General features: G+C 43.1%; 1 protein-coding gene across 1 annotated transcript in view; it reads left to right on the forward strand.

The window, feature by feature from the left end:
* The window catches only part of LOC115116340 (potassium voltage-gated channel subfamily H member 8-like), a 59,961-nt gene that overhangs the window by 44,358 nt on the left and 2,947 nt on the right, over positions 1–12,656 (forward strand). Inside the window, exon 11 of the mRNA XM_065005673.1 lies at positions 9,725–9,939. Coding sequence (XP_064861745.1) covers positions 9,725–9,939 — 215 coding nt within the window. The remainder of the gene's footprint in view (positions 1–9,724; positions 9,940–12,656) is intronic.

Here is a 12,656-nt window from a genome sequence, read left to right on the forward strand (position 1 = left end):
AGAGGGAGAGAGGGAGAGAGACATAGAGAGAAAGAAAGGGAGACAGAGCGAGAGAGAGAGAGAGGGCGAGAGGGAGAGGGGAAGTGGCACTGGAGTTGTCATGGCATTTCAGCATTAGGGCTATTGGGATTCATGTGTGTCCATGGAACGAGGGTTGTGAGGGAGGGGACATGGTTCAGTAGACCCTAGAATTATGTAGGAGCAGTGTCCCTCTAAGACACGGTGAGAAGGCATGGGTGGAAATGCTCCAGATAGTGTAATTATGCACCTTTGTCCTACTGCTACTGGAAAATCAACAACAACAAAACCCTCTTCCAACATATTTGTTATTTGTTTTCAATGGGATTACACTGAGAATAATATAGTGAAGAATAGTACTTTGGAAATTCGCTGTACTTCCTCTGTAGATTTTCTTTGTGACTGCTTTCTCCATCCTCCTCCTCGCTCCTGTTTCAAGCATCACTCTCTTCCTTAGTCTTGCTCTCCTTCTATCTCTGTGTGTTGGTGTCTTATAAAGTATTCATTATTTCTGTCTCCTCTCACACACATAGAGAGAGAGATCATGCTCCAGTGGGTCTAGTCCTGTCTGTCTGCCCCCGGGGACTATGGAAGGGGACAGATAGGTGTTAGCGCTGAGCAGCCACCGACTGACTGGGTCCTCCTGGGGGATTTGTAGCTGGAGGTTGACTGAGCTGGAAACAGTTCGCTCTAACGTCACTAAGGCAGAATAGAAAGGTGCCATCAGATAAACAGATGGAGGGATGGATATTGCATGGATATCAAATGTATCAATACTTTTACAAATATACTGTCTTAGCCCAGTCACCACCATCCTGTGACTGTCAAATCCCTCTGTATGACTCAATGGCTTTTTGAGAAGGCTGTCGTGTCGGTTTGGCCGGACGAGAGAGACAATATCCAGGTGAAAGATATGATCCCTTAGTGATGCCACTTGTTATATCCACTTCAATCAGTGTAGATGAAGGGAAGGAGGCAGGTTAAATAAGGATTTGTAAGCCTTTTAAGCCCTGAGACAACAGTTTCCTGTGTCTATCAAGAATGGTCCACCACCCAAAAGACATCCAACCAACTTGACACAAGTATGGGAAGCATTGGAATCAACATGGGCCAGCATCCCTGTGGAACGCTTTTGACACCTTGTAATCCATTCCACGATGAATTTAGGCTGTTCTGAGGGCAACTCAATATTAGGAAGGTGTTTGTAATGTTTGGTATACTCAGTGTGTGTGTGTGTGTGTGTGTGTGTGTGTGTGTATGTGTGTGTGTGTGTGTGTGTGCACATTAGTTTTTTTCAATTGTTAAAGTGCATTGGTCAAAACTGAAGTCACATTGTCAAAACTCTTCACACAGTCAGCGAAATAGAAGTCTATGTGGACCAAACTGTGAATAATTTGTCATTGCTTTCACACAAAATGCATTCAATGACCACATTCTCCGAAATCCATGATCTCTTTTCTCATTCATACTCCACCTGCAAAACTATATATTTGCAGCATATGTTTTCAAATGCTAACACACTGTTTCCAAAACTGTTAAAAACACATTCAAAACAGAGTGATGGCAAATGTTGTGCATTTCTGCAGTAACCAGATTGAAACATGAAATATTCTGCTGAGATTTTCTATCATTCCAAACACAATTTGGAATGATGAAAGCCGACCCAAGTGTCCTGTTCTTAGTCTCGTTACCAAATACACAAAAGAGGACGGCTTCAGAATGATTTAGTTTGGAAACATGAATCAAGGAAGACGGGTTGGTGGGGAAAGAAGAGTGGCAGGGAGAGGGAGACAGGTTGGTGGGGAAAGAAGAGTGGCAGGGAGAGGGAGACAGGTTGGTGGGGAAAGAAGAGTGGCAGGGAGAGGGAGACAGGTTGGTGGGGAAAGAAGAGTGGCAGGGAGAGGGAGACAGGTTGGTGGGGAAAGAAGAGTGGCAGGGAGAGGGAGACAGGTTGGTGGGGAAAGAAGAGTGGCAGGGAGAGGGAGACAGGTTGGTGGGGAAAGAAGAGTGGCAGGGAGAGGGAGACAGGTTGGTGGGGAAAGAAGAGTGGCAGGGAGAGGGAGAATGCGTGGAGGACAAAGGAGAGGAAGACCAAGAGCGGTGGTCTCTAACGGGATAAGGGTCACAATTATTGACCATGTTGTAAACCATGGTCACTCTCTGAGAGGCCGGTTTAAGGGTGCAACCAAATCTGCAGCTTTCAACAGTTGCATTAACAGTACGAATTTTCCGGAAAAACAACAGGTGAGATGTGTGTCCTTCAAGGATAATTGAACTACATATTACAGTACAATACAATATGTTCACATTTTTAAATGTACTGACATTTTGAAATAAATGGATTGTTTTGTGTTTTTCAGTAGGATACAAAGGTTGCCTCCCACAGGAGGGAGAGGAAGAATATTATCAGATGCGCAGGAAATTGCCATTGTTGACATGGTAATTGGCAACAATGTAATAGAACTGCGGGCAATTTGGGACAGAGTGCTGGCAGACAATATTACTTTTGGGAATGTGAAAACGGTCAGCACAACAACAGTTGCCGGAGTCCTAGAGAAACATTAAATAAGGAGGAAGCAGTTGTACTCTGTACCCTTCGAGAGAAACGGTGAACGTGTGAAAGAACTCTCGTATCAATATGTCCAGGTAAGATGTCTGTTCAATAACCAAACAGGGTACATACACAGCTATGCATAATGTAAAGTACTGTAAAACTGTGGATTTACTGTATTTTAGAGAGTAATGGAGATGGAAGCCAGGCAAATTGTACATACATTCATCTTTGTGGATGAAGCTGGATTCAACCTGGATGTCCCAGTCCTGAGGAGCTAACATCATAATGTGTGCAGCACTGTCCAATGATGGTGTGCTGTTACACAAACCATTCACTGGCCCCTACAATACAGAGAGGCTCATTTATTTTCTGGATGAGCTGCATAATCGACTTGTGCCAGCGGAGGAGAGAGGGGCCAGAAACCTACCTTCGTTGTTGTGTGAGATAATGTGGCATTCCACCACTCTGCTGCAGTCACAGACTGGTTTGCTGCACATCCCAGGATGTCAGTACTATTCCTGCCTCCATACTCCCCCTTCCTAAACCCCATAGAGGAGGTTTTCTCTGCTTGGAGGTGGAAGGTTTATGACCACCATCCACATGACCAGATGTCCTTAATGGATGCCGTGAATGCGGGGTGTGGAGACACTTCTCCTGAAGACTGGCAGGGTATGGAGACACTTCTCCTGAAGACTGGCAGGGTGTGGAGACACTTCTCCTGAAGACTGGCGGGGTGTGGAGACACTTCTCCTGGAGACTGGCGGGGTGTGGAGACACTTCTCCTGGAGACTGGCAGGGTATGGAGACACTTCTCCTGGAGACTGGCAGGGTATGGAGACACTTCTCCTGGAGACTGGCAGGGTGTGGAGACACTTCTCCTGAAGACTGGCGGGGTGTGGAGACACTTCTCCTGGAGACTGGCAGGGTGTGGAGACACTTCTCCTGAAGACTGGCGGGGTGTGGAGACACTTCTCCTGAAGACTGGCAGGGTGTGGAGACACTTCTCCTGAAGACTGGCAGGGTGTGGAGACACTTCTCCTGAAGACTGGCGGGGTGTGGAGACACTTCTCCTGAAGACTGGCGGGGTGTGGAGACACTTCTCCTGAAGACTGGCGGGGTGTGGAGACACTTCTTCTGAAGACTGGCAGGGTGTGGAGACACTTCTTTCTGAAGACTGGCAGGGTGTGGAGACACTTCTCCTGAAGACTGGCAGGGTGTGGAGACACTTCTCCTGAAGACTGGCAGGGTGTGGAGACACTTCTCCTGAAGACTGGCAGGGTGTGGAGACACTTCTCCTGAAGACTGCCAGGGTGTGGAGACACTTCTCCTGAAGACTGGCAGGGTGTGGAGACACTTCTCTTGAAGACTGCCAGGGTGTGGAGACACTTCTCCTGAAGACTGCCAGGGTGTGGAGACACTTCTCCTGAAGACTGGCAGGGTGTGGAGACACTTCTCCTGAAGACTGCCAGGGTGTGGAGACACTTCTCCTGAAGACTGCCAGGGTGTGGAGACACTTCTCCTGAAGACTGCCAGGGTGTGCCAGACTGACAGAACTAGAACCCTCACAGTACTGTACAGTATGAGTGATTATACTATACATGTTGATGAGAACTAGAACCCTCACAGTACTGTACAGTATGAGTGATTATACTATACATGTTGATGAGAACTTGAACCCTCACAGTACTGTACAGTATGAGTGATTATACTATACATGTTGATGAGAACTAGAACCCTCACAGTACTGTACAGTATGAGTGATTATACTATACATGTTGATGAGAACTAGAACCCTCACAGTACTGTACAGTATGAGTGTTATACTATACATGTTGATGAGAACTAGAACCCTCACAGTACTGTACAGTATGAGTGTTATACTATACATGTTGATGAGAACTAGAACCCTCACAGTACTGTGCAGTATGAGTGTTATACTATACATGTTGATGAGAGCTAGAACCCTCACAGTACTGTACAGTATGAGTGTTATACTATACATGTTGATGAGAACTAGAATCCTCACAGTACTGTACAGTATGAGTGATTATACTATACATGTTGATGAGAACTAGAACCCTCACAGTACTGTACAGTATGAGTGATTATACTATACATGTTGATGAGAACTAGAACCCTCACAGTACTGTACAGTATGAGTGATTATACTATACATGTTGATGAGAACTAGAACCCTCACAGTACTGTACAGTATGAGTGATTATACTATACATGTTGATGAGAACTAGAACCCTCACAGTACTGTGCAGTATGAGTGATTATACTATACATGTTGATGAGAACTAGAACCCTCACAGTACTGTACAGTATGAGTGATTATACTATACATGTTGATGAGAACTAGAACCCTCACAGTACTGTACAGTATGAGTGATTATACTATACATGTTGATGAGAACTAGAACCCTCACAGTACTGTACAGTATGAGTGATTATACTATACATGTTGATGAGAACTAGAACCCTCACAGTACTGTACAGTATGAGTGATTATACTATACATGTTGATGAGAACTAGAACCCTCACAGTACTGTACAGTATGAGTGATTATACTATACATGTTGATGAGAACTAGAACCCTCACAGTACTGTGCAGTATGAGTGATTATACTATACATGTTGATGAGAACTAGAACCCTCACAGTACTGTACAGTATGAGTGATTATACTATACATGTTGATGAGAACTAGAACCCTCACAGTACTGTACAGTATGAGTGTTATACTATACATGTTGATGAGAACTAGAACCCTCACAGTACTGTACAGGATGAGTGATTATACTATACATGTTGATGAGAACTAGAACCCTCACAGTACTGTACAGTATGAGTGTTATACTATACATGTTGATGAGAACTAGAACCCTCACAGTACTGTACAGTATGAGTGATTATACTATACATGTTGATGAGAACTAGAACCCTCACAGTACTGTACAGTATGAGTGTTATACTATACATGTTGATGAGAACTAGAACCCTCACAGTACTGTACAGTATGAGTGATTATACTATACATGTTGATGAGAACTAGAACCCTCACAGTACTGTACAGTATGAGTGATTATACTATACATGTTGATGAGAACTAGAACCCTCACAGTACTGTACAGTATGAGTGTTATACTATACATGTTGATGAGAACTAGAACCCTCACAGTACTGTACAGTATGAGTGATTATACTATACATGTTGATGAGAACTAGAACCCTCACAGTACTGTACAGTATGAGTGATTATACTATACATGTTGATGAGAACTAGAACCCTCACAGTACTGTACAGTATGAGTGATTATACTATACATGTTGATGAGAACTAGAACCCTCACAGTACTGTACAGTATGAGTGTTATACTATACATGTTGATGAGAACTAGAACCCTCACAGTACTGTACAGTATGAGTGATTATACTATACATGTTGATGAGAACTAGAACCCTCACAGTACTGTACAGTATGAGTGATTATACTATACATGTTGATGAGAACTAGAACCCTCACAGTACTGTACAGTATGAGTGATTATACTATACATGTTGATGAGAACTAGAACCCTCACAGTACTGTACAGTATGAGTGATTATACTATACATGTTGATGAGAACTAGAACCTCACAGTACTGTACAGTATGAGTGATTATACTATACATGTTGATGAGAACTAGAACCCTCACAGTACTGTACAGTATGAGTGTTATACTATACATGTTGATGAGAACTAGAACCCTCACAGTACTGTACAGTATGAGTGATTATACTATACATGTTGATGAGAACTAGAACCCTCACAGTAGTGTACAGTATGAGTGATTATACTATACATGTTGATGAGAACTAGAACCCTCACAGTACTGTACAGTATGAGTGATTATACTATACATGTTGATGAGAACTAGAACCCTCACAGTACTGTACAGTATGAGTGTTATACTATACATGTTGATGAGAACTAGAACCCTCACAGTACTGTACAGTATGAGTGATTATACTATACATGTTGATGAGAACTAGAACCCTCACAGTACTGTACAGTATGAGTGATTATACTATACATGTTGATGAGAACTAGAACCCTCACAGTACTGTACAGTATGAGTGATTATACTATACATGTTGATGAGAACTAGAACCCTCACAGTACTGTACAGTATGAGTGATTATACTATACATGTTGATGAGAACTAGAACCCTCACAGTACTGTACAGTATGAGTGTTATACTATACATGTTGATGAGAACTAGAACCCTCACAGTACTGTACAGTATGAGTGATTATACTATACATGTTGATGAGAACTAGAACCCTCACAGTACTGTACAGTATGAGTGATTATACTATAATGTAGTCTTTTTTGTAATTATAATTGCAGACCTGGAATTTCAGGAATTTGTTTTTTGTTTAAACTTTTTATTTTTCACAATAAAATGTCTACATGCAAAGATATATAAAAAATAAAGGCTATTGAAGCAAATAGCTGCATTTCTGATTCATTCTTGTTACATATACTTTAGTACAGTCAATAAAGTGAAAATGTGTTCTTATTCTATGAAATACTGATTTATGTGACAAATCATTCAAACTTCAAAGACAAGTTCATAATTGATGTAGTGCTCCCTGTTACTGTTTTTTAGGTCAGTGTTATGAGTGACTATGCTTTCTGAGTGACAATTGTTGATAGAGTGGCTTGAGTATTGACCGATGCTTGTTAGCAATTGAAAATAAATGTAAGAACACCATAACTCTAACCAGTCATCAATCCAGTATCATCTGACCTTTTGAGACCCTGACATGATCTATGGGTCACGTGTGTCATAGATCCACATGTCAGGGTCTCAAAAGGTCAGATGATACTGGATTGATGACTGGTTAGAGTTATGGTGTTCTTAATGTTTGATATACTCTGGGTGTGTGTGTATGTGAGGGTATTAATCTGCCAAGCTCCCAGCCTATATCTCTAATCATGGCACACACATGAATGAGAAGGCAGGCAGGTGAGCCACATCACAACTCAGATTATTAATGGATGGATATGAAAGGATTAAAACCCTTGGATTATCAATCCAGAGCTGTAAAACCAAGCAGGGAGCAGTGGAGCACGGCCCATAGAGTACATCTAGCCAGGTCTACCTTCAAACACAGAGGTGCCTGGGAGTCAGCGGGAGACAAAGGGTTAACACAGGGGACTGAGGGGGGAGGGGGTTGCCTTGGAAGGAGTCAGAACATATTGACACACACAAACATGGTTCGATGTAGGCCATGCACATGGACTAGAGTCAAGGACGGAGGCTAAGCATACCGGATGAATACACCCATGCACATGGACTAGAGTCAAGGACGGAGGCTAAGCATACCGGATGAATACACCCATGTTTGAACATACATTCACACTCAACACTGGATTCATACATGTACACAATCTATAAGTGTTCCTATACATGCAGTTTTGCATCTCAATACTCATAAATATCAAATCTGTATAGCCCACAAAAAAAGAAGAACATGAGGGTGAGCAGGGGCATGCATGAAGTAGGAGGCTGGCTGTATGTATCGCCCAGACACACACACACACAGAAAGGGACGGGGAGAGACGGCGAAATGTTCTTAATGAAAAACGGTTAAAATGATGCTTCACTTCTTCAAATGTCATGTTGAACTAAGAATTTTTATAAATTGGTTCCTTGAAACCTTGATTTTCTAGTCCTGTAGATGTCTATCAAAATGGTTGACGAAGTCATCTGCAGAGAGGGAGGAGGGGGAGGTGAGTTGAGCTTCCTAGGGTTAGAGGCAGATGCTTGGAATTTAGAGTGGTAGAAAGTGGCTTTAGCAGCAGAGAGAGAAGAGGAAAATGTAGAGAGGAGGGAGTGGTGTCAGGTCCGCAGGGAGGCGAGTTTTCCTCCATTTCCGCTCGGCTGCCCGGAGCCCTGTTCTCATCTAGTCCTGTAGATGTCTATCATACGTGAGTTGAATTATGGTGAAGAAAGGAGGAGGAAAAGGAGGAGGTAGAGGAGAAGGATGAGGTAGAGGAGAAGGAGGAGGTAGAGGAGGAGGAGAAGGAGGAGGTAGAGGAGAAGGAGAGAATGAATGGGGGGGTCATATAAACCAAGGGGAGGGAGGGGCTGGATACAGAGTGAGAGTGTAAATAAAGACCACGAGAGAGATTGTAAATACAACCCATTTATGTTTATTTATTTTCCCTTTTGTACTTTAACTATTTGCACATAATATGACTTTTGAAATGTCTTTATTATTTTGGAACTTTTGTGAGTGTAATGTTTACTCTTCATTTCTTATTGTTTATTTCACTTTTGTTTATTCTCTATTTCATTTGCTTTGGCAATGTAAACATATGTTTCCCATGCCAATAACGCCCTTAAATTGAAATTGAGAGAGAGAGAGAGAGAGAGAGAGAGAGAGGTAGAGTCTGCTGGGTGGGGATAAGGGTGAAGAGGTAGAGAGAAGTTACGCACAGTGGGACCCTCCCCTCTTCCCTCTATCACCCCATTCCTCATTCTGTCCAGCCCCCGGGAGCCCCTCCCCCTCCTCACTGCTGTAAGTGGCTCGCTCTCGCTCTCTTTCTCTCTCGCTCTCTTTCTCTCTCTCTCAATACAATTTCAATTTAAGGGCTTTATTGGCATGGGAAACATATATTTACATTGCCAAAGCAAGTAAAATATATAATAAACAAAAGTTCCAAAAGATCATCTGAGGGAGGCGCTGCACTCGGCTTCGTCCATCACCCAACCACATTACCTCACACACACACACACACACACACACACTCATACTTTATTTAGTGCAATGAAACAAAGAGCACCCAATTACATACCGGTATGCTTAATGACTACTCCTATTAATAGTCATCATCCATACTGTATACATGACCTCAATATACTGTAATAATTAAACAGGGCTTTTTACTGACTGCATCACACATACACACACAAATTACACTCATACACACCGTTTCCACTGCCGACCCTTTCAAGTGCCTTTTATGACATGAGACACAAATAGCCTTGTAGAAAATATGTCTTTCTGATGTTGGAATAATTGGAAAAGCTCGGTCAAAAGCACAGACTGCATGTGACGTAATATGTGTGTGTGTTTTCCTTCATACCCCCAGGGAAAGGGGACTTGATCGGCAGTGATTCTCTGACCAAGGAGCAGGTGATCAAGACCAATGCCAACGTGAAGGCCCTGACCTACTGTGACCTGCAGTACATCAGTCTGAAGGGGCTGAGGGAGGTGCTGAGGCTCTACCCAGAGTATGCTCAGAAGTTCATCTCCGAGATACAACACGACCTCACATACAATCTCAGAGAGGGCCACGGAGCTGACGTGAGTAACACCGCAACACGTGCAGGCATACACTACTAAACATGCAGTAAAAACATGCACACACACATGCACAATATCACACAGACACACACACACACACACGCAAACGAGTACATTGTTAGGCGTACAGCCTGCAGCTGTACCCGGTTTGTTTGATCAACAGAGAACATTGAGTGAGGAGGGATGGTTTGTCTGTGTGCATGTGTCTGTCTCTCTGTGTGACAGTGGTGAGACTAGTAACAAAATGGAGTCCCTCTCTTCTCTCTGTGTTATCTGCTAATGCTGCATTATAAAACTCTGAGGGACTTGCCTGAGGGGACATTCACCTTCAGAAGCCACATCATGCATTGTATGCATAATCACTACTCCACCTCCCCTCTCCCTCCTCAAAATACACAAACACACACACCACTCCCAGTGCAGTGGAGTCAAACTCAACGAGACAGGAATAGCAGCATTCAGCGGTTTGGAGTGTGTGCCGGAGCTAAGAATAGCGCAGGGGATGTCAGTGGCTCTGCTGACAGGCTGTGTCCCCTGCAGGTCCTGCTAAGAGTGGATCCTGCAGGATAAAAATAGCCCAGGCAGTGGAGGAGAGAGGAAGGAGGAGAAGGAGGGAGGGCTCAGCGCTCTTTCTTCTTTTTTTTCTCCTGTTCACAACCATTTCCTTCAAACACACGCAAGAGGTCTGTCTCCACCTTTCACAGAATAGCATGTCTATTTGTAACTCCCACTTTCTAATCTTAGCTTACAGCCCCAAAGGCTGTGTTTGTGTTTCTGTGTGTGTCTGTGTGTGCGTGTTGTCGTGCGCATGAGCATGTATGCATGCGTGTTTGTTTGTTTGTCTCATATAGCATCCAAAGAGCTTATTCCTTATCGGCCAACGTTGTGATGGCATCGCCGGGGTCTAAGGTGGGTTCTGCTTTACCGGGGTCTACGGTGGGCTCTGCTATTCCTGTCATTTGTGTCAAGTCCGAAATTCCCGTACACTTTAATTTCCTGAAGCTATTGGATTTATCAGAAGTCATGCCCATCACGAAACAGATTCCTGCTCGGAAAATGTATTGTCTTCGCAACAACTCAGGTTATCTTGACAGAGGGGTATTAAATCTGAATTTCTTGAGATTCAAAAAGATGTTCCTCAGGGTTGGATTTTTGGTCCATTATTGTTCACCTTGTATATTAACGACATAGGAAACACTGTTAGTACTTGTAGAATTCCTCTCTATGCAGATGATGACACAGTTTTGCATTCCTGTGCCACCTCAGTGCAGCAGGCCATTTGTGGTCTTCAGCATGACTTTGATTCAATTCAGAAATCACTTACGGATCTTAAATATGTGTTAAATACAAGTAAAACCATGTCACGAAATGTTGATTGCGAGGACCTGCGTATTTACGCTACAAATGGAGCCCAAATTGAGCTTGTTTCTCAATATAAGTACCTGGGTGTCTGGATTGATTACAAGTTGTCCTTCGTAATGCATATTGAAAATCTGACCAAGAAGCTAAGATCCAAAATTGTTTTTTTATATTGAAATAAATCATGCCTCAGTATTGAAAATATGAGAAAGATTGTTCAAACAACGCTTCTCCCTGTATTTGGATTTAGGTGATATTGTTTACATGCATGCGACTACCTCTGTTTTGAAAACCATGGACGCAGTCTACCAGTCTGCAATATTTTATCACCGGGGAAAATTTTAGGACTCATCATTGTAGTCTGTATAAAATGTGGGATGGACCTCTCTGTCTGTAAGAAGAGAGCTGCATTCTCTTTGATTTAGTTACAAAGACATCTTACAGAAACCCCCTTCATATATAACTTCATTAGTTAAGTTAAGAATCATAAGTTAACAAACCAGTTCTCAGGAATGGATCACATTAGAGATCCCTTCAGTGTTTTGTTTTTGTGCCCCTAATTTGTGAAACAATATGCAGAGTTGACTGCAGTTACATGTGCTGGTGCCACTCAGGAAGTTTAAATTATTGATTGAGGACCTCCGTGTAGTTGAATGTGATTTATTTGATTAAGTATGTTGTTTTTGTTATTTTGTGTATGTATGTATATATATATATTAGAGAGAGAGAGAGAGAGAGAGAGAGAGAGAGAGAGAGAGAGAGAGAGAGAGAGAGAGAGAGAGAGAGAGAGAGAGAGAGAGAGAGAGAGAGAGAGAGAGGAGAAGGATTTGGGAACTTTGTGAAAGCCGCAATGAATGTATTCCGTCCCCACTGTCTCTGCTGATTCACTTACTTCTGACTGAAAGACTGAGACTCATGAGCCAGGCGCTGGAGGGAACACAATGTACTGGGTACAGTCAGTTCTGTGCACACTGTAGTGTACGCATAGACACACTTACAGACACATGTAGTAAACACACACACACGTTCAAACCACAGGAGGCTGCTGAGGGGAGGACGGCTCATAATAATGTCCGGAATGGAGCAAATGGAATGGCATCAAACACAAGGTTTATGCTCCAGCCGTTACCATGAACCCATCCTCTCCAATTAAGGTGCCACCAACCTCCTTGATACCAACTCCGTGACCTTGTGGTTAGTGTCCGCCCTGAGATTGGAAGGTTGTGAGTTCAATCCCTGGCTGAGTCATACCAAAGATGGTAAAAATGGGACCTGATGCATCTCTGCTTGGCACTCAGTATGAACGGGATTGGGGGTAAGTCCCTGCGACAGACTAGCGTCCTGTCCAGGGGGTGTAC

The sequence above is a fragment of the Oncorhynchus nerka genome, linkage group LG3 (genome assembly GCF_034236695.1).
Source record: "Oncorhynchus nerka isolate Pitt River linkage group LG3, Oner_Uvic_2.0, whole genome shotgun sequence".
Classification (NCBI taxonomy): Eukaryota; Metazoa; Chordata; class Actinopteri; order Salmoniformes; family Salmonidae; genus Oncorhynchus; species Oncorhynchus nerka.